The sequence below is a fragment of the Vombatus ursinus genome, unplaced genomic scaffold, assembly GCF_900497805.2.
Source record: "Vombatus ursinus unplaced genomic scaffold, bare-nosed wombat genome assembly UNPS02014863.1, whole genome shotgun sequence".
Classification (NCBI taxonomy): Eukaryota; Metazoa; Chordata; class Mammalia; order Diprotodontia; family Vombatidae; genus Vombatus; species Vombatus ursinus.
In genome coordinates, this window is record NW_020954641.1 from 31059631 (window position 1) to 31087579 (window position 27949).

General features: G+C 39.7%; 1 protein-coding gene across 5 annotated transcripts in view; it reads left to right on the forward strand.

Moving 5' to 3' along the window:
• The window catches only part of TNIP1 (TNFAIP3 interacting protein 1), a 62672-nt gene that overhangs the window by 18312 nt on the left and 16411 nt on the right, over positions 1-27949 (forward strand). For 2 of the 5 annotated variants that reach the window (XM_027841989.1, XM_027841988.1), the window contains exons 2-8: positions 5262-5434; positions 8138-8269; positions 11455-11543; positions 18897-18977; positions 21252-21443; positions 23660-23754; positions 27008-27131. In XM_027841989.1, coding sequence (XP_027697790.1) covers positions 5299-5434; positions 8138-8269; positions 11455-11543; positions 18897-18977; positions 21252-21443; positions 23660-23754; positions 27008-27131 — 849 coding nt within the window. In that variant the 5' untranslated portion in view covers positions 5262-5298. The remainder of the gene's footprint in view (positions 1-5261; positions 5435-8137; positions 8270-11454; positions 11544-18896; positions 18978-21251; positions 21444-23659; positions 23755-27007; positions 27132-27949) is intronic. The other 3 variants (XM_027841991.1, XM_027841992.1, XM_027841990.1) reach the window with 2 other exon arrangements.

The window sequence follows — 27949 nt, forward strand, 5'->3', positions numbered from 1 at the left end:
CTCTCTCTCTCTCTGTCTCTCTCTCATCTCTGACCTGGGAGCTCTGGTGCTTTGCAGTCATATTTCAGAGTTCATAAGATCATAGAGTAACAACTGGAATGGATCTTAGGAATCATGTAGCCTAGGAGTTGTTAACTGGGATCCACCAGCCCCCCAAGAGGTCCGTGGATAGATTCTAAGGGCTCCATGAAGTTGGGTGGGAAAGATTGCATCTCTTTTATCACTAACCTCTGAGAGTTAGCATTTTCTTCAATTATGAATTTTAAGGAACAAATTATTCTGAAAATGGGTTCATAGGCTTCACCAAGTAACCATAGAGTCTGTGATCTAAAAAAGATCAAGGACCTGTGATCTATATTCAGCCCTTTTGTTTTACAGATGAAGAAATTGAGACCCAGAGAAGTTTATAATCTGGTTTCAAACCTTTCCAGGCTTATTACGTATTTCCTCCTATTTTTACTCCATGTTTCTGTCAAACTGGCTTCCTTATTGCCCTTGCTGGTTTTTGTGTCTTTGCATAGGCTCTCCTTTTGTTCCTGGTGTTTAGGAAGGACTAGCATCTCTGCTGTGAGGGCGTGCTGAACTCTTTTCAGGGCTGCTCATCCGCCTTTGGTGTCTGCCTATAACCCAACTCTCTCACGTGTAATGTACAGCACTTGCGGACCTCCTACTTTAAGTGTCTTCTCATATTTCTTTTTCAAGCCATGCTTATTCTTTATAATTTTGCAGCACTTGTTTTTGTTTTTTTTTCCATGGTGGTTCTTCCCATTTACATTGTTGTAATCATTTTATATGTAGTTATACCTACTATCTATCTATATATCTTTCCATGCTTCTCTGTATTGATCACATTCATCATTTCTAACAATACAGTAATGTTCTATTACATTCACATATCACATTCTTCAATTGAGGGCATCTACTTTATTTCCAATTCTTAGCTATCACATGGAGTGCTGCTATAAATATTTTGGTATATATGAGAACTTTCTTCTTATCAATGACCTTCATGGTGTATAAGCCTAATAATGCAATCTCTGAATTAAAGTGGACATTTTAATAATTTTATTTGCATAATTCCATATTGTTTTCCAAAAATGGTTGTACTAATTTACTCCTTTACCAATAATGTGCTACTGTGCCTATCTTCTCTCAGCCTCTCCAACATTAACTATTCCCATTTTTTGTCATTCTTTTTTTTTTTGTTTGTTTGTTTTAGGCAGTCAGGGTTAAGTAACTTGCCTAGGGTCACACAGCTAGTAAGTGGTATGTCTGAGGCTGGATTTGAGCTCAGGTCCTCCTGACTCCAGGGCCAGTGCTCTACCCACTGCACCACCTAGCTGCCCCTATTTTTCGTCATTCTTGCTAGGTTATAGGTTTTAAGGTGAAACTTCAATGCTGTTTTGATTTGCATTTTACTTATTATTAGTGATTTGGCATATTCTTTCAACATGTTCTTAATAGTTTGCAATTCTTTTGAGAACTGTTTGTTCATATTCTTTGACCACTCACAGTTATCTATGGGGGGAATGGCTTTTGATCATGTATACTAGATGTCCCAAAAGTCTTAGTGCAGTTTTATGCTATTAGAATTGAATAGTTTATATATATTGCAAACAAATCTTTATCAGAGAAATTTGATTCAAAGACTTTTTACCATTCTAATGCTTTCCTTCTTATCCTAGGTGCATTAATTTAGTTTGTGTAGAAGCTTTTTGGATTCATATAATCAAAGTTAGCTTTCATCTTCTGTAATTGCTTCTATCCTTTGGTTAAAATACGTTTCCTATGCGTAGCTGTGAGAGGTATTTGATCTACTTCTCTTCTAATTTTTTGATGGTATGATCTTTAACATTAAGGGCATATATCCATTTAAAATGTATGGTATGGTTTAAGGTGCTGATCTAAGCCTAATTTTTGCCAAACCGTTTTCCATTTTAACTATCAGATTTTATCAAATAAAGAGTTGTTTCCTAAGTAATTTATGTTTTCTGTTTTGTTGAACAGTGGGTTATTGAGTTCCATTGTTTCACATTCTTCCTTATCTAGTCTGTTCCATTGATATACCTCTCTGTTTTTAAACCAATATCAATTGCTTTGGATGTCTGCTGTTATACAGTATGGTTTAGGTCTGGAAGTACTATTTCTCCTTCATTCCTACCTTTTTTCATAATTTTCCTACTAAAGCAATGTGTTCTACCGCTATTTTTTAAAATGAATTATTATTATTTTATTGATTTCTCTAAAATACGTCTTTGATAGTTTGGTTGTAGCATTAAAAGTATAAATTAACTTGGGTAGGATGGTTACTTTTATTATATTGTCATGACCCCAAAATGAGCACTGAATATTCCTCTATTTAAGTTATTTCTTTAGAGTCCAACACTTTTCTAAGCTTAACTTTTAAGCTTTTTAACCTTTCATTTCTTATCTCTTCCTTCATTTCTTCCATAAGGCCTTCAGCCATGCTGGTGGTTCTTGTGTCTATTCTGTTCTCCTTTTTTGTATTATAGGTATAGTTATAGAATTATTCTCCTCTTGTTTTAACCCGTGATTCTCTTCCCCCATAGTATATCTTAGTTATATATTGGAGGCTTCTCTTTGCTTGCTTATTCTTAAATCCTTCAGTTTTTCTCTCCTTCTGGAGGCATCCTTTTGAGAATTTCTTTCCTTTCTTCTTTTGATTATTTTAGTTTATTTGTCATCAGTTTCTGTCTATGTTGAGTTGCTGAGCTTTTTATATACAACCACTCGTTCCTTCCAACATTCTTGTGGTATAAGAGCTTGACTTATCTGAAGGATTCTCTCAGAGCCATGGCAAAGTCTATGAGCACTCGAGTAGTCTGTAACCTAACTATGCCATAGTAGCTTAAACTTTGCTTTTAAAAAAGGATGCTAGAGCAGGGATGATAGGAGTGTGGAAAGATTAACCAGCCATTCCTAGTTCCTTCTTGCTGCCCTAAAAAGAGTTAGAGAAAAAAAAACCCTCTTCTGGTAGCCTTCTTACTGTTATCTCCTTGTTAATCAAAATGTGTAAGAAAAAGACAGTGTTTTTAGAGGATTGCGAGTTCAGTATGGATCTGCAGTGTAAACTGGTAGCCTCAAAATCTCACGTGATTTTAGGCTGCATTAATAGAAGTATAGTGTGCGCAAAACAAAGAAAATTAAATTCCCACTGTTCAGATCATATTGACTACACGATTCAGTTCTTGGTGCCACATTTGAGGAAGAATATTAGCAAGCTGATGGGAGTCCAAGCTGGTAGAGTGACTAGTATGGTGAGGGGATGCCTTGAAACCAAAGTGTAAGTGAGCTTGGTCTTATGCAAATTGGTACATTTAGAATGTGTGGTCGGAGAGAGGTTTGTATCTTCAGCCTGATTCCCCACAGTTGAGGCAGAGAAACCAAGCTCCCTCCCAGTATGGCCTGGACCTTCAGGACTTTAACACTGAAATATATTTGGCACCCCTTGTTCTACCCTCACTTGGAGTGGTCTTCATCTTTCTGGTACTTGTATTTATTTAGAATTTCCTAATTCTCTTGTTTCTTTTAGTTTAACAAAACTTAATTCCACAGTTCTCCATCCACATACTCTTTGAATGAGATTAGAACTCTCAAAGTCTTATGATTTCTCTTGGATTCCAGCTTTTACATAGAGGAGCCTTCTCTGGCTTAACACCTATTTCTGGCCTTCATTGCTTTGGGGTTCTGGGGGGTTCCTTGGTTGAGGGTCATACTAAATGTCCAGGAAATCGGTCACTTCTGGCAACCAGTAAACCTCATAAGGAAATCTCTTCTCCTTTTTGCTGGTTGGTACTTTAATGTTATGTTCTGCCTTGGCAGTAGCACATGGTAGATAGACCCAGAGTAGGTGAATCCCAGAGACCCTAGGCTATGCTGTGCTTAGGTTTTTTGTTTTTGTTTTTGTTTTTGCTTTTTTTTGGTGAAGGCAGTTGGGGTTAAGTGACTTGCCCAGGGTCACATAGCTAGCAAGTGTCAAGTGTCTGAGGCCAAATCTGAACTCAGGTCCTCCTGACTCCAAGACCGGATCTCTATTCGCTGCGCCATCTAGCTGCCCCTGTGCTTAGGTTCTAGGGATGGGTAGTTTATTACACAAGTTTTCAAGTTCCACAAAGTACACAGTGAAGATGTTTTGGGGGATGCTGTGCCTTTTGGGGTTCTGTCAGGATGCCTAGGATCAGACTTGTGCCGTCTTCTTCAGTCCTTTCTTAACATCTGGGGCTGTGGGTTTGAAGTACAGACTCATATATCCCATTGCTGCTATTTTCACTCCTCCCTCCAAACCCTTTGCACTTTGTTTTAGCAACATAATCTCTGCTATAACTCTTTGTGGTTATTTCTGGGCCTACCCACTTGTCTGTCTGGGTTGTGAGCAGCCCCCATACCCAGCCTTTTTTATTCTGATGTGCGGTCCCCTGCCATACCCTGGGAAGTACTGTGTGAGGGGGTGGGGGAAATAGGCAGGAGGGGAGTTTCAGTCTTGTTTTGGAGAAAAGTAACTATCTTGCCTCACCTTTGGGTTGTTTCTCTTTCTGAGGTACCTGATAGGGGATGGTAGAGATTTTGAGAAGTAAAATTGTGGTTAATTGATTTAACTTAAAGGAAATAATCCCAGATAGATGTTGAGTTGGGGCTGACCACATGTTTAGAGAGTACTGTAGATATTCCTCACTGAGATCTTAAAGGTGAAGCTAAGATGTCTTACATGATAGCATGGAATAGTTGAAAAAGTGATGGACTGGGAGTTAGATCTACCTTCTATATCTCCTAAAAATGTGCTCTGTTATCTTGTGCAAATCACTTAAGTTTCTTTGATGTTTAGAACTAAAGGAATGAACTAGAAGATGCTTATTTGAGGACTCTTCTATTTCTAAGATTCAGTCATTCTTTAATTCACAATCCTGAGGACAAGATTATTATTGCTTTTTAAGGAATAGAAATGATTGTTCCTGACCATGGTTCTCTATATGTTACATGACAAGGATACTCCATTAGCTGGAGGCTGTAGCCAAATACCTTCTCCCAGCTCTCTGTCCTTTTGACTTCTCTCCACACATAGAGGTCTGGATCTCATATCTGCCAAACCTCTAAGAACTTGTTTTTTAGTCTCTAAGTCTTTTGATCTTGGGGGTATGTCATGCCCTAGAGTGGGCTTGGCTGGGGGAAGAGGTTCCTAGGTGCCAGGAAATGGACAGAGTGCTGAGCCAGGTGGCTCTGATATCCTGCTGTTGTCTTTACAGTCAGGTGGGCACGAAGTCTGGTGGCTAAGCTGCCCCCATGGAAGGGCGAGGACCGTATCGGATCTACGACCCCGGTGGTGAGGGCAAGCAAGGAGAGGCATCTGCAGCTTTTGAGCATCTAGTGGAGGAGAATTCTCGACTGAAGGAAAAAATGCAAGGGATAAAGATGTTAGGTAATGCAGACACCCACCTCCCCTCCTTTCCCTTCCCCTTCATCCCAAGCATACTTCAAGGTTCTCCTGCTCCATGGTCTTGCCACTCAAGGACATTTACTTATAGCCTACTGGCTAGCTCCCAAGTGGAAGCTAGCCAGGGAATGCAGTTTGATATTGTAACTTACTTTGGTGTGTACTTCTGGCTCCTCGGAGTTGAGGTATTGTCACCCTGTGGATCCCAGCCTACCCAAGTGTCTCCCTAGGTTAGTAACTCCTCCCTTGCTTGTCATTTCCCTGACTGTCCCCAAATGGAGAAGGTGGAAAAGGGGGTAAGGGATAAGGGGACCTGCATTTTTGCTCTTACTCTAGGGATAGGAGATGGAGGGAAGAGATATTGATTGTGACCTGAGCTTCTAGGTATTCTGCATGACATTTTGTGAGTGTGCCATTGGCTGCCTCAGTGGCAAAAGTCTTAACTTTGAGAGTCCTAATTTCTGGAATTATATAGGGGAGAAACAGGGCCCATGTTCACATGGCTAGTCAGGATCTCTGCTTTGTCCTGTTCATTCATTCAGCAGACATTTATTAATTGCTTACTGTGTACGAAGTCCCAAACTAGGTACTGTGGAGATAACAAGGATAAATACATTTTGGAAATGTGTAATCTATTCTTGGAATTTAGGTAGTTGATCCCCAGTGAAGGGTATTGTGATTTATCAGACATATGGCCACCTTCTTCTGCTTTTGGGATTCAGAGGAATGAAGATACCCCATTCCATCTTCCTGTCCTAATATCTTTTATATTAGCCTCGTCCTTGTGGCTGTTGGGGAAGTTTTCTTCCTCTGGTCTTTCCAAAGACCCTGCAGAAACTCCCAAGCTTATAAGAGATATTTTTTAGGTCTTAGAGTTCTGTTCCATCACCATGGGTGTCACCAAGAAGATTTGCCATTTTGGCCAGGCTCATGCTACAGTCACTCCAGGAAACACTGCTATGACTTATACTGTGACTTAAGAATCACAGGTTGGCATGGTGTGTAGGGGACTTCTGAAGTGAGCTCTTCCTGCCCTCTCAAATATTCTTAGCTCCTGCTACTTCTTCTACTAAGTACCTCCTCCTAAGTAAGGGGTACCCTAACCAATTATCCATAGAAGTGGTGGAGAGAGATGGACATGGTAGGTCTAATTTTCGTTTAGAAAGACAGTGCAAGATGGGTTATTGTAGGAGCAGCTAGGTGGTCCAGTGGATAGAGCACCAGCCCTGAAGTCAAGAGGACTTGAGTTCAAATTCAGCCTCAAATACTTACTAACTGTATGACCCTGAGCAAGTTACTTAACCCTGGTTGCCTCCAAAAAAAAAGGGTCATTGTGCTATGATGGAGCCTGTGTCCATTTATGCAAGCTATTTTTCAGACCCTGATATCCCTAATGAAGTCCATACTAAAATGCTGCTTTCTCTCCTGATAATCAGGGAGGGAACATAGTGCCTATATTCCAAGGGGAGAAAAGTGAGGTTTGGTAGGGTTGAAACAATTTCTGTCCCAATGGCTGCTTCTTTGCATCTTTTTCTAAGGATGGGAAACTGGGAATAAGCTCAGCTAATTCAGATCAGCAGTTCTGTATATGTACACACAGCATTAAATCACTTACTCCTTCATTTCTGGTACCTGCTGTGTGTGGGTTATAGAGTGGTATGATTTTCAAGCCTAACCCAATGCAGTCATCTGTGACTGTCCCCATTTACTATAATAAGACACAAATGGAGACAGACTCTGACCCTCTTGCTGAAGAGGCCACAAATAACACCATGCCTTTGAGCCTCAGATGGCCTCTCCACATAATCTCATGGCATTTTTCCTACAAGCTCTGCTCACTGTCACAAGCCAGCTGATCTCATCCAAAGTATACTGGTGTCATTCTGTCCTGATAGAAGTACTCTTACTTTAGCTTTTATTCCACTCCCTGCAGCCCTGGGGCCATGTGAGTATCACTGGGTAATCTTCCACATGCTATGGAAGATACCTCTCTTGCTCTCTTATGATTCTGCAGTACCTCATTCTCCTTTCATGTACCATACCAATAAATACCTCTTCTTCCTTCCCATCCTATTTCTTTTCACAGACAAATCCTTGAGTTTTGTATTATCCAAAACTGTGTTTCTTATAGGGTCTAACATTATGAGAACTTTGGCTGGCCCTTATGACAAGATCTTTAGTGGTGGATGTGGGAAAGCTCCCTGTTTTTACTGAAAACTGGGCAGATACCTGGTCTGAGGCCCTTGGAGTGCAGGAAGACCTTGGGACAAATGGGCACCTTTGGGGTTTGCTTTAGTGTCCCCATGGGGTTTGGGAGGAAGAGTTATATTCCCAACCAATCCATGTCCCAAGATAATTGAAAATTATCACCCAAATCCAGAACTTTCTTTTTAAATAAGTTTTTCCCTGTCCTTGTAGCTCACACTGTCAACTAGTAGCAAAGGTGGCTTGGTTTGGGCTTTGCTTCCTTCACCTACTCTCTCCAGTTGGGCTGTGATGAAATCCAGTCATGGGAAAAGTGGGAGAAATCTAGGCATTGAACTGGAATATCCAAACATGGGATTTAGTCAGCTTGGTGGATTTTTTAGTTCTAGGTCCATGGAAAGCAATAGACTTTGATCAGGTAGGGTAAGCAATACTATGGGAGCTGAACTTTCTTTCTGCACTTTTCTCCCCCTCTGGCCCCAGGGGAACTGTTGGAAGAATCTCAGATGGAGGCATCCAAGCTGCGTCAAAAGGTAGAGGAACTGGCCAAGGACAATGAGCTTCTCCAGCCATCTCCTCCCTCATCTTCCTTTGACCACCTAGCTGAGCTCACAGGTATGATGGCAGTGGGTTACCATAGGATGGAAGTCCCTGTGTGTATCAAAGAATGAGCCAGATTTGTTCATGCTCCCATCCAAGTTATGATCTTTTTTTTTTAAATGAAGATTGAGTTTTCCCATCTCATCCAGGTTGGATGTGCAAGGGCTGCTCGTGAGCCCGATCCCAGTACTAATTGGCGTGGAAGTTTTGATTTTCTCCTTTTCCGACCTGGTTCAGTTCACTCCTTCGGCAATTTCGTAGCTTCACTGCTCCTGAGATCTCACCATATTGATCCTAAACTTCTTTCAGACACCTGAACTGAACAGCTTAGCTCATAGCAGCTCAGAATTCCCAAATTCAATAGGTCTGTCATCTTCATTCAAGTAGCAGGCACTACAGATGTGTGCCACCACACCCTGCTCAACTTCTGATTTTGACACTTCTACAATTTGGGTCTCAGTTTCAGCCTTTATAAAATGAAGAGATTAAGAGTCACAGAAATTCTGAGCTGGAAAGGCCTGAGAAAGAACTAGAAAGCATCTAGTCCAACCTATAATGAAATAAAAGCCTTTCTACATTATTTCCCACAAATGTTTTTCCAGTGATGAGGAATCTGCTACTCTCTGAGGAAGCCTATTCCATTTTTGGACTTTCTGAGAATGGTTTCATCACCTTTTAGGAAAAAACACAACTGTATTCTGCTATTGTTTAGCAGAAAAAAAGAAAGCTTAGCTTTCTTGGCTTCAGTGTTGCTCCTATCACATTAGTTTTAGATTAGATAGTTTCTAAGTCTGCTTGGAGCTCTAACATTCTGTGTTCTGAGGTCCCTTTCAGTTCTGATATTTTATGATCTGTGTTCTCAGGTCCCTTCCATTTTTGGTATTATATGATTCTGAGTATACCTCAGATCTTCTTTCTGGGGTCATTTAGTTATTTACAGTTGTCTGAAGGCATGAGAGACATTATGACATAACAGGGAGACTGCTGGACCAGGAGCTAAGCGCACACGTTCTGATCCTGCCTCCGACACTTAGTGCTATGTGACCATGGGTAAATCATTTATCTTAAACCTCAGGAAATTCTCTAAGCCTTGCATACCAAGTTATCCTATACCAACAAAAATCAGAGAACTTTATATGTATAGACATCTAAAGGCAGGGAGATGGAGTAGTTCTCCAATTTCACTATTTTTGTAGAAGAAAATATATCAAATGATAAATTCATTTATCTTTCATTGAAAAACCTTTAAGAGAGAAGACTTCTAATGTTTTTACATAAGAGTTTTTACATTGGAATAGCAGAATGCAAACATTTATGGTTTTACTTCCTCTCCTTTCCTTCTTCCTTCTCTTTTCCCACTCCCAGAAGGAGTCAGCAAACCCCCATTTTAGCCCTACTTTGCTCCCATGATGCCTGGAATGTCATGTCACTTCTGTGTGTGCCTCAGAGAAAAATTCATGCAAGTGTTGCTCTCAACAGCAGATGAAAACAGCTATTGAAAAAGTTTTCCTTTGACTATATCTTATCATAGCCCAAGGCAATATCCATATATTACTTACAGGGGCTTATGTTATGGATTCAGTTTGTCTAATTAACAGCATTAGCATAAATATGCAAAAGTTCCTTAAAGTACATTTTCTTAATTAGCTAAACACATCCTTGCTAAGGACAGCTAGGTGGTAGAATGGATAGAACATCAGGACTGGAGTCAGGAAGTTCCTGAGTTCAAATCTGACCTTAGACACTAGCTGTGTGACCCTGGGCAAGTCACTTAAACCCATTTGCCTCAGTTTCCTCATCTGTAAAAATGAACTGGAGAAGGGAATGGCAAACCACTCCAGTATTTTTGCCAAGGAAACCCCAAATGGGGTCCGGAAGAGTCAGTCACAATTGAAAAAACAGCTGAACCAGAAAACACCAGATCCTTGCAAATGTTTTGATAATGTTAATTTCCTTAGCCAACCCTTTCTTCAGTTTCAGTTCAATTCAGCATTTATGATTTATGGTATGCTTACTAGAGGTAGGATCCATTCGGCTTGTCCATCTGCACAGCTCTTCTCTAATTGTAGTTTAAAATGTTCCACGTAGAAAGGTGACCACTTTTCATGGGAGTTGGCCATCTCCATTAGTGATCTGTTCAAGTGTTAGGCAGTCCTCATCATATTCTCCTTATATCTAAGATAATTCGTTTTGTTTGCTGCAATTCAAGCTCCTTTCCTCTTCAGTGGCAACCATAATAAATATTCACCTAAATCCTTTTAGTGAATTAACCCTCACAGCAGCCCTGAAAGATTGTTGTTATTTGCCAGTTCACAAATGAGAATGCCAAGATGCAAAATGACTGTGACCTGTTAAATAGTGTGAGCACCCATAGTCCCAGGAGGTGTTTTTTAGATTATCCGAGGAAGTCAGAATTCAGGAACTTCTCTGGGATTGCTGATCATCCCTTCTTAAAGAACTCTCTAGCAATCACACTGAATCTTTGCCACAACCCTGTAAGAGCATAGAATCACAGGATGATAGATCTGGAGCTGAAAGGGACCTCCGAGGCCAGGTAGCCCGACATCTTCCCTACAGTTGAGGAAATTGAGGCTCAGAGAGGGTAAGTTATAAAGTCACACAGGTAGAAAGTGACAGAACCAGGATTTGGACTGAGGTTCTGTGATACCAAATTCACCTTTCCACTCTGACCCAGAAGCTATCACTGGCTATTTGCCTGAGTTTCCATGATATTTGATTGGATCTTTGGGAAATAACTTAGAACAGAAGGGTTGGAACAATTTTCTTTAGCTTTTTGCAGTGACAGGCCTAGGGATTATAGGGGACTTGCCCATTTGTGAAGATTTTTAATGATAACTGGTAGAATAATCTTCATAGTTTGCATTTTGAAGAGATCAGGCAGAAACAGTGGCCTGGATTCTCAGGGATTTTTCCCAGTCTTCTAAGGAGGTGGTGTTTTACGCTATGCTTTACAGACCCCTGGTTCTCATAGTCAAGGAGGAAAGAAGATATTCTTCTATTTGAGAGATCCTAAAGAGGTATAACCAGCCACCCATTTCCTTAAACAAATTACTAAAGCCAGACTACTGGGAATATTGTTCATAAAGACTCTCACCCTAAAAAATCTAAATTCAGAAGTCTGATCAGAGTGTCTATTTACTTGGCTTACTACTTGGCTTCCTTTTCTCTCTGTTCTCCAGGAGGGAATGTAAACCATGAGTTGCCTCCAGTTAGCCCAGCTGGTTCCAAGAATGAGCAAGCACCTGCAGTTCAGAAGACTCCATCCAGTGTAAGTTCTAGCAGCATCTGTGGTAGATATTATGAAGATTTTCTAGGTTTAAAAAAAGAAGCTGACAACACTTGGCCTAATGGAAAGAAGGTTGGATTGTGACTCAGGAAACCTAGTCACTCATTTGTTGTGTGACTTTGGGCAAACCACTAATTTTTTATGGGCATTCCTGTTTTCACTTCTTTTAAATAAAAAAAAAATCGATACTTTTTATTTTACAGCACTTTCATTTCCAAATATATACCTGCTCTCCTCTCCAGAGGAAAGAGCCATCCCTTGTGACAGAAATTTAAAAAAAAAGACAAAAGCATTTCAGCAAAACTAACCAATATATCAAGTATGTCTGAGAGTATGTGCAATATTCCACACTTCTTCAAAGAGGTGAAGGAGATATATTTTCTCAACTCTAATCCAGGGCCAAACTTGGTCATTTTAATTATACAGCATTCAGTTTATTTTTAAAAATTTATTTCATTCTTTATTTTTAAAATATTTTCTTTTTTTCCAATTACATGTAAAGACAATTTTTAGCATTCACTATTTAAAAATTTTTGAATTCCAAGTTTTCTCCCTCCCTCCCTTATCCCTGCCCTCTCTGAGATGGTAAGCAATTTAATATAGGTTATATATGTGCAGTCATAGCATTCAGTTGAAAAAAGTTCTTTCCATTTATATTGTTATAGTCATTTTGTATATTGTTTTCATAGTTTTGCTTATTTCACTGTGTGTCAGCTCATATAGGTCATCCCATGCTTCTCTGAATACATCATTTCTTTTTGGTGTTGTAATATTCCATTATATTAAAATACCACATTTAGTCAGTCCCCGATCAGTTGGCACCAACTTTGTTTCCACTTCTTTGCTACCACCAGAAGTACTATTATGAATATTTTCTTTGTGACTATGTATCCTCATTTTCAAAATGAATCTTAGGACAAAGGATCCTTTCCCATTCTTAGAAGGACAAACTCAGTAAGTTCAACCAGCATTCGTTAATGGAATCACAGTTGTAAATGGCCTCATGTGCTCTTTTTTTTTTTGGTGAGGCAATTGGGGTTAAGTGATTTGCCCGGGTCACACAGGTAGTGAATATCATGTATCTGAAGCCAGATTTGAACTCAGGTCCTCCTGACTCCAAGGCCGGTGCTTTATTCACTGTGCTGTCTAGCTGCCCCCTCATATGCTGTTTATAATCTGGCTTGCCACCATTTCTCCAAACTTATTTCGTATTACTCCCTTTCATACATTCTGTGTTCTAGCCAAACATATTATCTTTTATCTCTGTATCTATTCCTCGAAAATACACTCTCTTCACTTCTACCTCTTGAAATTCCTGGCTTCTTTCAAAGTTTAGCTCACCGTCACCTTCAGTAGGTCTTTCCTTAACCCCTCATTGTTAGTGCCTCTTCCACCCTGAAATTACTTTGTATTTGCTTATTTTTATACAGTATAAAGTATACTTTATACTGCCCAGTGGGATGTAGTTTTCTAGAGGGGGGGGACCATTTTGTTTTTATCTTTTTATAACCAGAACCTAGCACAGTGTCTGATATATAGTAGAAGTTTAATAAATGTATATTTGTTGTTAGTGTTGAGTGATTGGACCATTCTAAAGGTTGGCCCTAGGTAAAGTGAAGGAATTACCCCTTTCCTTGTCTCATTTGGTTATATGTGAGTAAAAGGAGAGACTTAGGGTCTAATATTGTTGAAGGGAAGGCCCTGTTAGTATACAGGGGGTACCAAAGATGAGATTGAGGAACTTGCGATGTTGGATCTAGCAAAGGGTAGCTAGTATAGCCACATTTCCTAAAACAGGGATATAAACGAAATTTCTTTAGGCTATAAGCCTTGTGGACATGAGAGGTAAACACATTAGAACAAGATCTAGCTGTATGGAGTAGTGGAAAGGCCCCTGGACTGGGAATCTGGAGACCAGTGTTGTGATCCCAGCTTTGCAACTAAGTGACCTGGTGATCTTAAAGAAAAAAAACAAACAAACTTTTAAGTGTTATTTTCCTTTTCTGTAAAATGAGGGTGTTGATTTGATCTCTAAAGTTCCTTCCATCTTAGACTACTGTATTTCTAAGTGTCTCTTAAGTACTTTTAAGCTTTGGCCTCTGGGAACTTTGGAGTGAGGGTAGAGTAGTAGGCAGCTAGGGTCTAATCTGGGTCCCAGCTAGTCAGGTGGGAAGGGGACAAACTCGAAGCTGCAGCAAAATTCCCTAGTTGGCCTGAACCAGATTAAAATGTAATTGGGAAATGTTTAACAAAATAAATAAACATATGATAAAACTTAAGAGAATGTTAATTTGTGGTTTTTAAGTCCATATGCTACACCCAGGGATCTAGAGCATAGTAGATAAATGAGGCCAAATTCAGGGTGTTTAAATTAGCTACCCCCAGATTGTCAGAGTAACCAATCCAAAGTCAGAAGACCCTGCTTGTTAATATAGTCAATCCTGATTCTGTCATTGATTTATTGTGTGATCTTGGGCAAGTAATTTCACCTCTAGGGACCTCAGTTTCCTCATTTGTCAAATAAGATATTTTAATGGATCTATGATTTTGTTGTGTATATCCATACTTTTCCATAAATCTTCGTAAAGGAGCTACCCATTATGTTGAAGGTATTCCTCTAGTTTTAGAATATTTCATAGATTCTAGTACAGCACTAGGGCGTTCATCTATTACAATTTGCTCTTGCTTTGCGGCCAGCCTATCTCCTTTTCCAATCGCATACATCCTTGGTGATGTTTACTTTCATGAATATTATCAATGATAATATTCTAGGGCTTAGTTACCCCATTGTGTGTTGCCTCTTTGGTCATCTACAGCAGAGGTGTTAAAATTGAAGGGAACCTGATTAAAATGTATTTGGGAAATCTTTAACAAAATAAATAAAAACACAATACAACATGGATTATGCTTATTTGTGGGATTTTTTAAAGTAGATATGTGCCTAGATCCATGCCTGCTTGAGTTTGACACCACTCTTCTACATCTTTTATTGTCAGATCATGCTGTTTCATGATTTGCACCAAGACTTTTTGATGTCAGCTCATTGAAGGCACTGCACAGTTTTCCATTTATAATCCAGTCTACTTTCCTCTTATTTAATTCTGAATCCAGTCCATTGTCCATTTGCAATGGCTGGTCAAAGTTTTTGTACTAACCAAATGAGATACTCGTTAGAATGTGTAAAATACTCTGAGAAGTAATCTGTTTTTCATAATTTTCCTGTGTTGTTTGCTGGGTCAATCTTATCTGACTAACCAAGAATCTCATTGACCTGTAGTATTTTGGGACTTGATGCAGTCATCACAAAATTATTTGCAGTTGAACACTTGGAAAACTTCCGCAGGAGAACCTGCAGGGAATTTCTCTTCCATTTGGACTCCACTTAGGATCATAGATTAGGAGCTGGGAGGTCATCTAGTCCAACCTCTTACCTTTACACATGAGGAAACTGAGGCTCAGAAGTTAAGTAATAAGTTTATACATAAGCTCAGCTCTTGTAATTCTAAGGTCACATCTCTTTCCACTACATGTAATCTGTATTTTAAGAATACTTTCTTCAGAAGAAAGTTAGAAGACATTTGACTTGGTGAGTACTGAACTATCACAAAAAAAGAAACTATATATATGTCTCTGTATATACAATATACACATATACATACATATAAATATATACACACACATATATAGACAAAATATATATGTGTGTATGTATGTGTGTGTGTGTGTATACACACACACACACACATACACACACATATAGAAAATTACTTATTACTACCATGGGAATAATTTTTGTTTTGTTTTTAAATTTTTCTTTTCTGTTGTGAACTTAATAACCACCAACAAACACAAACATTTCAAGATACAAAGAAGGGCAGGAAAGAAAATTATATAAGAAAATGAATTTCACTGTACAATTTTAATAAAAGAGAGATGTACGCACACATAAGTTTAACAAGGCAGCAACAGAATTTCTGTAGCCTCTTTTGCTCTTTTGTTTTCTTCTGTTCATTAAAAAAAATTATTTCTTGATGCTGTTTTTTCATGTCTGTCACTATCCACTAAACTACTCTCCCTCTTCCAAGTGGAGATCCTCAAAGCAAATGTAGAGTCAAGCAAAATAAATGAGTACATAGGCCATGTATGAGAATACTTGTCTCATTTTGTATCTCTACACCATCATCTCTCTGTCAAGAGTTGAGAGGTATGTTTCATCATCAATTTTTTGGTGCTGTGATTGGTCATAGGTGTGCTCTCCTAGGTCTGTTCATTTCATTCTGCATCAGTTCATACAAACCTTTCCACATTGCTCTAATCTGTCATTTTCATTTCTTACCCCATAATAAAATTCCATTATATTCATATACCACACTTTATTTAACCCTTCCTCAATTGATGGACATCTATTTTGTTTTCATTTCTTTGATACACCAAAAAGTACTGCTAAAATGTATGTGTTGGTCCTTTCTTTTAGTCCTCAGCCTCCTTGAGCCCCATGCCTAATAGTCATGTTAATCACTTCCAAATTAGGTGTCTATATGCATATGCAATCAGATTATCGGCTAGTTAGAGCAAATGTCAAAACCAACACCAAGATAAAAACTGTATGCAGTTTCAGTGGCTCTATCCTGACCTATCATTGAAACAAACTGTTAACTCTGAAATATAGGAAAATGATAAAAGTTAAAACATCGTATTATCATACATTTTTAGAAAAGTTAAATGTAAAATAATCACCACAGTGAGAGAGCCAAAAGAGCCCAGAAATTGCTTCATCACGTGAAGTTAATAGAGTACAAAATCATTTGTAAAACAGGTAAAGATGTTACTCTTTTCAGTTTTCACATACAGGAAATTTCTGAGGAGTAATCCATATTCAGAATATAAATATTGGATGGACCCTTTGTTCAACCTTCTTATTTTAAAGATAAGGAGGTGTATAACTTGAAGTTATACACCTAGTTAGCAACTGAGCAATAATAACATTCTCTAAGCAGTTCCACATGTATGTAGACACAGTCTATCCTTGATCTGTTATGAGGAGTGAGAGGGAAGTACCAGATCTCAAACTATACTACAAAGCAATAACAACTTGGTACTGGTTAAGAAATTGAGAGGTTGATCAGAGGAACAGATGAGGTACATAATATATAGCAGTAACTGAGCACAATAGTCTAGTGTTTGATAAGTCTAAAGATTCTACTTATTGGGGGAAGAATTTAATGTATGACAGAAACTGTTGGGATAACTAGAAAGTAGTATGATAGAAACTAGGTACAGACCAATGTCTCACACTCTACAGTAAGATAAGCTCCAGATGGTACATGACTTAGACGTAAAGGGTGACATCATAAACAAATTAGAGCGTCTTCAGAAACTTGGGTAGGGGAAAAATTCATGACCTAACAAGAGATGGAGAGGATGACAGTAAATAAAATGAACAATTTTGGTTATATAAAATTAAGAAGTTTTTGCACAAGGGGCAGCTGGGTGGTGCACTGGATAGAGCACTGTCCCTAGAGTCAGGAGGGCCTGAGTTGAAATACAATTTCAGACCAGACACTTGACACTTATTAGCTGTGTGACTCTGGGCAAGTCACTTAACCCCAATTGCTTGCAAAAAACAAACAAACAAAAAAATCCCCCAAAAGTTTTTGCACAAGTGAAACCAATGCAGCTAAAATTAGAAGAGAAGTAGGTAAATAGGTGGGGAAAAAAAACTTTGCAGCAAGTTTCTCTGATAAAGTCTCATTTCTAAGATATATAGGGAAATGATTCAAACTAATAAGAATAAAAGTCATTCCTCAATTGATAAATAATAATTAATAAATAATTAAGGGATATGAACAGGCAGTTTTCAGAGGAAGAAGTCCAAGATATCAATAGCCATATGAAAAAAAATGCTCTAAATCACTAATATTTAGAAAAATGCAAATTAAAAACAACTTTGAGGTTCTACCTCACACATAACAGATTGGCAGAGTTGACAAAAAAAAGTACAATGTACATTAATGTACTGTTGGTGGAGCTGTGAACTGGTCTAGCCATTCTGGAAAAAATTTGGAATACTACCCAAAAAGCTATTAAACTTTGCATACCCCTTGACCCAGCAATATCAAAGAAAGAGAAAAGCACCCATATTTGCAAAAATACTTATAGCAGCTCTTTTGAAGTGGCAAAGAATTGGAAACTGAGGAGGTGTCCAATAGTTGGGGAATAGCTGAACAAATTGTTACATGAATATGATGGAATATATTATGTTGTAAGAAATGATAAAGGATACAGTTTAAGAGAAACTTGGGAAGACTTGTATGAACCGGTGCAGAGTGAAGTGAGCAGAACTAGGAGGACAGTTTAAATGATAACATTATTGTTAAAACAAACAACTTTGAAAGACAGGAAAACTGATCAACACAATGACCAATTCCATGGGAGTCATGATGAAACATGCAGTCCACCTTCTGATAGAGAGGACGTCAACTTAGAGTGCAAATTGAGACATAATTTTTTTGGATATGCCCAATTCAGGAATTTGTGTTGCTTAACTATCTATGTAGTGTTTTTCTTGCTTTCTCAATGAGAAAGTAGAAGGGATGGGGTAAGGGAAGCTGCCGTGGTGGGGGGAAGACGGGAAGATGGGAGTAGAGAAGGTAGATTTTTTATTAAAAACATGACATTAAGTGAAGTAATGTTATATAGTAAGTTGTATCCATAGAAACAATGTTATGCTTCAGTGAAGTTCATTAATTATATATTGCAAAAAATTTTGCAAACTATTTAAAGTATACATGTTTTCTTTGTGAACTTTCCCAGTCAGACAGTGTGGACTGACCTTGGACTGCCTCCTTAGAGGCCTTACATCTGGGGTTCTTACCCTTTTTTGTGTCTTATACCCCTTTGGCAATTTTGTGAAGGCTATGGACTCAATCTCAGAATACTTTTTTTTGTGTTTTTTTTTTGAGTGGTTGGCAGTGGGGTTAAATGACTTGCCCAGGGTCACACAGCTAGTAAGTGTCAAGTGTCTGAGGTTGGATTTGAACTCAGGTCCTCCTGACTCCAGAGCTGGTGCCCTATCCACTGTGGCACCTCAGAATAGTGTTTTTAAGTAATTAAAGAAAATGCTAAATGTCAATTAGAGGTTAATGAAAATAATGATGTAATTTTTTCCCACCCAAGTTCCATAATCTCTGAAATCTTTCTGTAAGACTACTTGGGGTATCCATAGACTCCAAGTTAAGAGCTCCTTCCTTCGAGACTCTTATTTCTTCTTATTTGGAACTTTCATTGTTTGTTTGGTCTTACCTGGGCATAACCTGGACCTATCTCTTTATCCAGGGTACCTCATCTGAGTTTGAAGTTGTCTCCCCAGAGGAACAAAAATTGCCTTCATGTGGCAGTGATAACAATTGCCTGTTGGTGAGTTGCCTAAAGAGGTAGAACCCCAGATCTGTGGGATAGGGAGAGTGGTCAGTTGCTTTCTGTCTTCCCTGCCACTCCTCCCTTTCCATTTCAGTCACCTGCGCCCATATGAGAAGTATAAAGACTATATCAAGGACCCCAGAGGGAATCAGAGTTCTCTCTTTGGAAGGAGATGGGGATAGTGAGACGGGAGCTTCTCATTCTACATTCATGTGTGCAGAGTGCCTTGATTTCCCTATTTTAGCTGTATGGGTATCATGTGATTTTGCAAGCCTGGGCATCCTGCCAGTGGGGCCACTAAGGTACAAGGGTGTCTCCAAAAGCCACGTGAGTCAGCCCTTTGGGACACCAAGCCTCCACACCCAGCTTTAGCAAAAAGGACACAGAAAGTCCTGGATGATGAAAGCCTATGATTAACCCTTTTATGTCTACCACCCTGGCCCTCCCAAGTAGGCAGCAGTTTGCCTCCAGGTAAGGCAGCAAGTAGGCAGGCAGGCATTCACTTAAACTAGGTGTTCTCTAGCTCTGTTGCTTTGTCCCCACTTTACTCATTAATACATGTTCGTCATTTGTCTGCTGGCTTTAGGCTATTCCAATTAAGGGCCTTCTGGTGACTTAGAAGTCAGTGAGTTTAAAGCAGGGGGAATTGGCCATTGTGTGCTCTGGGAAGCAGCTTTCAGTTTTGTACCAAGATTACTTAGTCATTTAACAAGTCTTCATTAAGCACTTGCTTTCTACCCAGCCATGTGCTAGACATTGTGGAGTATTTAAGAAGATTTTTTTATCTCAGGAAGTTTACATGCTGAAAAAAGCAGTAGGGGAAAAAGTTTTACTTATAGGTGTCATGTTAGCACACAGGCATGATATGATTAAGTGCTAAATTCTGTGGTTCGCTGTTGTATTGTTCAGAGGAGAGGCTGGAGTAAATGGGAAAGATTTCTTGGAGGAATGGATACTTGAGGAAGGCTTTGAAGGATAGATAGAATTTAAAGAGGTGGTTGTGGGGGATAAGCATGAGGAAAGGCACAGAGCAGGAAACGAATATGCTGTGTATAAGTGGGATTGTAAGGAGATAGGCCTAATTGGCCTATGTGGGAAATTGGGCTTAGGGTGAGGCCAGATTGTGGAAGGGTCTGGAAAGCCAGGAAGAGGTATTTTGGACTTCACATAATCAGCATTAGGGAATATCATAGGTTCTTGAGCCAGAGGTGAGGGGGAGGGTGGTGATAGTATTCCTTTACTCATTTGACATTTTCTGAAGCCTGCTATGTGCACGTCCCTGTGCTAGGTGTTAAAAAAGAAACCAATATAAATAAGACATAGTCCTGACCCTCAAGGAGTTCATTTGGGAAGGTAAGATATGGTCACAAATAACTATAATCCAAAGCAGAGTGTGTTAAGTGTCATGTGACAACTGCAAGAAAGTCATGTTGGAGTTTAGAAAAGGGAGAGATTACTCCTGGACTAGAGGATGGAAGAAGACAAAATAATTTTCTCCACTTTAAATAATACTTATCTTTAGTTATCTTTTGGCAAAAGGAGATTGGAAAGTGCTTTAAACTCAGGAGTAAAAGTGACATATAAATCTAAGAAATAGTTATTTTAATATATACTCTGTTCATTAGGATCTTTGTAGGTATTTGTATCCTTATCTTCTTGGACCTTCACTATTCTTCCTGGTAGCCCAGGCAGAAGAGAAACAGCAACTGGGAGCAGTGGAGGAGAGTGGGAACACTGAATATGTGTCCTCTGGTGCTTACTAGTTGTGTGACCTTGGGCGAGTCATTTAAACTCCTTGTGTTTCAGTTTTCTTGTCTGAAGTATGAGTAGGCTGGATTAGATGGCTTCAGAGGTCTCTTCCAGCTCTACATTTCTGATTCTATAGTTCAGGAAGGGAAAGAACAAAGGTAGCTACTTTGCTTTCTGCTAAGACAGATATCTTCCTTATAACCTCCTGCTCCATGAGTCAGTGGCACATAGGAAGTTAATGCAACCATGGAATTTCCCCAAATTTGGACTGGAGCCAAAGTGGGAAACTGAGTCAGGGGAGAAAGGAAAAGCTGGCTTCCTGGATTGATGTGTCAGTTCCAGGAAGGCTGCCCCATTGTGACTATAGGGAAGGTGAGGATGCAATATAGCATAGTCTGGCTAGAGGTAAGAGACTGGACTTACCATAATACCTATGGTTTGAGATCTCATTTTGTTCCTTATGTGTCCATTTCCTATCCTCCCTCCCATCAAAATAACTAACTGCTTTTCTCCTTTTCCTAGGACCTGGCACCCTTGCCCAAAGAGGACAGCAACCTGATGCTACATTTGCAGCGGCTGGAGAGCACCCTAAGTGTCTGTGCCGAGGAGCCTGATCATACCCAGGTCTTCACCCACCTGGGCCGCATGGCCCTGGAATTCAACCGGCTAGCCTCTAAGGTGCACAAGAATGAGCAGAGAACCTCCATCCTTCAGGTGAGGAGCAGCTTGTCTGCTGGTATGGTTAAGTGTAGGCACACAGGGAATTTGGCAGTGGGTCTAAAAGGAGTTAAACAAAGAGCCTTTAGTCAATATCACTTTGGAATGTATGGAGATTTTCTCCCCTTTTTCAAAGTGATATTATGTTACGGATATTGTCTGTGTTCAGACCAATATAGTACCAATATATTTCACACACACTCTTTTCATTCATACAAGAGAATAACCCTTGTTTTTGTTGCATGTTATTGACCTAGTTTGAAAGGGTTTATTTTCCTTTGGGAGGATTAGTCTGAGAACCTGAGTTCAAATGTGAGCTCAGAAAAAAAATCCCAACTCCATTATTTGCTACTGCTGTGTTACCTCGACCAAATAGTTTAACCTTTCTGGACCTTAGTTTCCTCATCTTTGAAATGAGAGACTTAGACGAGATGATCTCGGAGGTCTCTTCAAACTTTAAAAATCCTGTTTATATCTAGTGAAATTGGGTAGTGGGAAGTCTAAAAGAAGATGGATTGTGAACTTATGTGAAAAAGAATTGCATCAGATGTAGTTCATTCTTAACTTTTCTGTTTGTTTTTGCTAGGAATCTGAATGTATGCTTTCAGATAGAAATTTGAGTTCTTCCCAAACATTAACAGGGGAAGTAGGGGAAGGGGAAGAAGGAAGGAAATTGGGAAATGTGAGATCCACGCAAATTTAGTGGTTGAAGTTTACTTAATGGCTTAATGATTTCTTGGCACTGACTTACTTCACTTATCACTCCCTAGCAGCATCTCATGCCTGTGATGTTCTCAGTTTGATAAAGGAAACGGCCACCACTCAGCTGAAGAGAAAAGCTCTACTCGTAAATCCCTAAACCAGGGGTAGGGAACCTGCGGTCTTGAGGCTACATGTGGCCCTCTAGGTCCTCAAGTGCGGCCCTTTGACTGAATCCAGACTTCATAGAACAAATCCCCTTAATAAAAGAATTTGTTCTGTAAAACTTGGACTTAGTAAGGCCACACTCGAGGACCTAGAGGGCCACATGTGGCTGCAGGTTCCCCACCCCTGCCCTAGACTCTAGAATTTGAAGTAATTTAAAATTTTTTGATAATACTTAAAATTTTCAGTAATTTTCAGTAATATTTAAGTTATTTAGTAATTTGATAATATTTAAATATTGAATTATGACCAAATAATACTTATTACTCTTTTCTGTTTGGACCTGTGATTTCATTGGTGTTAGAGGTGGCACTTGACCCCTGGCCCCACATTGCTTCTCATTGTTACTACAAAGGTAGAGCTCGCTATGTGCATTTTACATGTTTAAGACCACTGAAACTCCAAGGGACAAAGGGACTTGCCCCTGACAAGTGTCAGAGGCAAGATAGGGATCCAGATCTCATTCCAGGTAGAAGTACTCAGCATACCACACATGTGCCTCTCAGATCTCAATACTATACTGGAGAGGTTGGGGAGCCCCAACATGCTGGCACTAACCTCCTCCTGGTCTCTTTGGAATAGATGGAAATCCTCATGATCTGAAGACTTCATGACTGCATGATTTCATGAAGTGAAGGAGCGCTCTTGAACCTCTGCTCCCTTCCATTAATCATTTATTACTTCTTGGAGAGGGTTCAAGGTTTTAAAGGGTCTGCCTGGAGGAAAAAAGACTTGGGTAGGGGCAGGGAAATGGCATCTGGCTGCAAGATTTGAGGGACCGTCCTGTAGAAGAGGGATTACCTTTGTTCTGCTTGGCTTTCCGGGTAGATTTCACTTAATTAGAAGGAAATACTTAGAGCTATTTAAAAAAAATTGAATGGGCTGCTTTGGGAAATAATGAGTTCTTCTGAAGAACCTTATTTTTGTCTTCTACTTTTTGAGCACATTTTAGTGAGGAAGATAGGAGTTGGACTAGATGACCAGTGTTGAATCATCCATTCAATTGGACCAGCATTCATTAAGTGGAGAGGTACTGAGGATGCATAGACAAAATGAAGCAGTCCCTGCCCTCAGGGAATTTATAGTCCATAGAGATAACTTGCATTTTTGAGATTCTTTGATGTTTTTGAGGACTAGAAGGTTCTTAGGCATGGGGTATGGTTGGGGCAGGACTATTTAAGAGTGAGTCGGGGGCAAATGGAGCTGCAACCTCCTTTACCTGTCTGGCTTCCTTCTCTCACTTCTCTACTCATCTCCTAACAGTGTTGTTGCCTGTCTCTACCTCATAGACACTGTGTGAGCAGCTCCGGAATGAGAATGAGGCCCTAAAATCCAAATTGGAAAAGGACCTAGAGCAGAGGGACCAGGCCACAGAGAAGCTTCGGTAAGAATCCAGGTGTTGGGGGAATGGGCAAGGGGTTCGATTCAGGACAGAGGTACTCAGATTTCAATTATGACAGGCTTCATATTCACAGCAGGTATTAGAGGCTTTTGGTGTCTGAACCCTTCTGGCTCTCCTTTCTGGCTCTCACACATTGGGGCCTTCAGTTTCCCTTTCTGCCGGTTGTGCAAAATGTGTTCTGATATTACCTTTTAAACCCTGGCAGAGCATTAAAATATCTAGAATTTAGAATTGGAAGGAACCTTAAAGATCATTTAGTCCAAATCCCACATACTTTACAGATAAGCAAACTAAAGAGATTTTGTGTGTGTGTATGTGTATTAAAATAATCCTCCTGAGATTAAGGTTTGATCTGGAACATTCTGAAAAACAGAAAAATACATGTGAAGCTTCTTGGTAATCCAATCCTGTGGTGACTTTTGGAGGTGAGAAAACTGAGTATTTTGCTAGTCCTAGATCAGTTCTGCCTAGAGCTGACTCCCCTGGCAGCGCACATAGTAGCCACAGGGACGCTGTATTCTCAGAGCTTTGCTGCCCCCTGCTGTTCCCTAGGTGGCCTTCCCTTCCGAGCTGTCCTTGGGCAGCTTCCATGCAAAAGGGGTACAACCCTGGGCTGTTCAAGTTGGAAGTGCCTTTAGAGGTTACCTAGTCTAGAGGTGTGAGACTCACAGCCTGGGCTACAAGTGGCCATCAGAACACTGGAGTGCTGGCCAGAACCAGATTAAAATGTAATTGGCAAATGTTTATGAAAATAAATAAAAATATAATGTCACATGGAAAATGTCAGTATTTGGCCATAGGGATCCCTTTCTGTTTGAGTTTGACATCACAGGTTTACGAGACCACGTTTCCTGCTCCTGACCTTTGTGCAGCTACTGAATTTTTCCTTTTCTTTTTCCCTTTATTCTTCTACGGAAGGCTTTCTTCCCTAGTGGAATCCTAGGACAATGCTTGTTAGTGGATTTGTTACTTGATGTAGAGAAGCCACAAGGAGCTAGAGACCACAGTGGGACCCATTAAGCATGAAATTAAAAAAAGAGACTAAGTAATTTTAAACTTTTTGCCATGGAAGGATCTTGATTTTTCTATATTTTTATGATAATTTGAATGTCATTAACAATAAGATTACTTCTTTATTTCAGTATTTCAGAAGACTTATCATTTCATCAATAGAAATACTCTTGCTGCTGAATCATCACGTAGTCTTTGCACTCATTAGATGATTTTATGTGTTGCTGTGGCCAAAAGCATCCTTCCTTGATGGCCATTCTTCTAGTGAATGAGCTGGTCTTTTTTGCCAGACACAGAGTTTCTCATTGAATCCATATTTGAGTCTTCCAGCTTGGGAGGACCTGCCACAAATCATATTTTCCTGGAATAAGCTTCAGGAACTTAGAGACACTTTCATCTACCATCAGAGGATTTTAGTGGAAAGAACAAGAGTTCATAGTATTGCAGAAGTAGGAAATAGGGCTAAGAGCAATATTTCCCCAAGTGTACTATTGTGATGCCAAGGACCTCTGGTGAATTGAGAAATGGGCCCACAATGCAAGTAACATTTTAAAATACAGTGATCCTGCCTTATGATACTGGCAGGAAGAGCCAACATTATTATGTCCAGGCACTGTTGTATAGGATGTGGCAGGTTCCGTACTTGGGAAATGAATAGACCCAAAAAATCCCAAATCATTGAACCAAGGAATATTTTATTGAGTACCAACTGAGTCTCCAAAACCATGTAATGCAAAGGCTTATTATAACAGTAATCTATTTGCTCTCATTCTCTTTCCCTTCCTCCCTTTTCTCTCTCTTTTTCTCCCTCTTTCCCTCTCTCTTTCCTTTCCTCCCTCCCTCCTTTCCTTCCTTCCTTCTTTTTTTCCTTCCTAGACTACATCTCCCTATCTTGACCTATGATTCCATTGCTGATTGATAATAGAAGTTTTGATCAACTCCATTTCTAACTTGGGTCAATTTGCTCCTCTTCAGGCAGCCTTGTGGCCCTCTGTTCCCAGGGGCTCCCATATTAGTCCTGGATTTAGTGTGGACACCTGATAGACTTTAGCCCTAGAGTAGTTCAGATCTTCTGAGCTCAAGCAGTCCATCAACTGCAGCCTTCCCAGTGTCAGGGATTACAGGCATACGCTGCCATGCCCAGTTAATCCATCTACTCTCACATTTTCTGCTTCAATTAGAATCTTTGTTAATAAGCAGGAATAGGGAGTTAGATACAATATGGCTTTGTTAGGGTGACCAACATGCTGTTTTTTGCAGAAGGAAGGGTGTGACTAGAGCTTTTTGCAATATATAGTGAAATGGACTGTGTATTGGAAAAGTTTGAAATTTATAGGTCTTATGGAATGATATAGGGATTGTGAGATATTGGCTTGAATTTGGGCTCTGTAATCTTAGAAAATGATTTAGCATCATAGAATTTAGAATTGGAAGGAACCTTAAAGACCATTTAGTCCAAATTCCACATACTTTACAGATAAGCAAACTAAAGAGATTGTGTGTGTGTGTGTGTGTGTGTGTGTGTGTGTGTGTGTGTGTATAAATGCTTTGCAAAAGCTCTCTATAAATCCTGGTTATTATTGTTATTATTCTTATGTGCTATTATCACCTGAGGTTTTAGAACACAGCCCTTTCCCCTTATTACTCATCTAGTCTGTCAGACATGAACACTATTTCTACCTGTGATTGTATTCTAACTTGTGGGAATTTGAAGTCTGGGATACTGTATATTTCTTTATAGAGAGATGTTAGGTAATAGCAACGTTAGTTTTAGAGGAAGTAGACCTGAAATTCAGTCCTTGGATTCAATCTGCCACTCACTAGCTGTTTGATTTTGGGCAAGCCTCTTTAAACCTTCTTTTTCCTTTTTCTTCTATAAAATGGAAGCAACTACCTCATGGGGATGTTGTGAGGATCAAATTAAACTATGCATGACATTATGTAAAAATCAGCTATTATCATGATGAAGAGGAGGAAGAAGAGGAGACTTTGCAGAGTCACTTAGGTAGTAAGTGTACTGCCTTTTCTGGGGACAAAAGATTCATGGAGAAGTGTACACTTTGCTTGACTTGGCAAGCAGGAGCAGCAGAAGTTCTGGGTTAAGTTTCCCATATAGCTTACAGATTTTCAATGCAGAGATTATTAATACTACATACAGCCTTCCATAATGAGTCATGGCAAGGTTACCTCACAAAATTTATTTCTCTATTTGCCTGTGGTCCAGGGAAGAGAACCTGGAGCTAAAGAAGTTGGTTATGAGCAGTAGTGGCAAAGAGGGAGCCACTGAGCCCGCCAGTGGACTAAGAACGGAAGTCTCAGGCCGGAAATCGTTGGCTAGGCAGCAGCAGGTATGGAAGGTCAGAGGAATCTGGCCAGATAAATGGTATTCTGCCATATTTCTCATTTATCCCCTTAATCTCTTGGGTACCCTTATATGTAGCCATCAATTGAAGGCTTGGGTAGGGGGTGAGGAGGTGGCAAGGAGTGTGGTTTCTCCCTGGAATGGTGGCTTCAGGACAGCTCTTTGCTCTTATGTCCTGTTTAGTTCAAAATACACAGGTAGTTTGGGTGAATACTAACTTTAAGGGGACTTGGTATCTGACTTACAGAAACATTTGCTTCTCTATGGAGAGGCTTTGTGGTAAAGTGGAAAGAACAGTGGCTCTGGAGTCATGAAGTCAAGAAGTCAAACCCATGAAGTCATGGGTTTGAATCTTTTCTCTGCCACTTGTGAACTGTGATCTAGGGAAAGTTTCCTTATCTTCTCTGCGCTTCAGTCTCTTTATCTTAACAATGAGGTTAATACTTACACTACTGACCTCACAGAAGTTTGAGAAAAGTGCTATGTAAAATGCAAAGCACTGTATTGAGTTATTATTGTTATGTCTTTAGAGCTGAAAGGGGAAGGTTATCAGCACTTCAAGAATTTAAGAAATCATGTAGTTTGTAGTTACCCAGCATAGTTAAGATGTGTAGAATGGGATCTCCAGGTTGAGAGGATCTCAGAGATTATTTAATACACCCCCTTGATTCAGAAGTCCCCTCTACAGTATCTGTGTCTTCCTCCACTTAACAATCCCAGTGATGAGGAGCTCACTCTCTTCCTGGGCAATATATTCCTTATTGGATACAAAGTCCTTCCTTCTTTGTTGAGCTGAAATCTCCT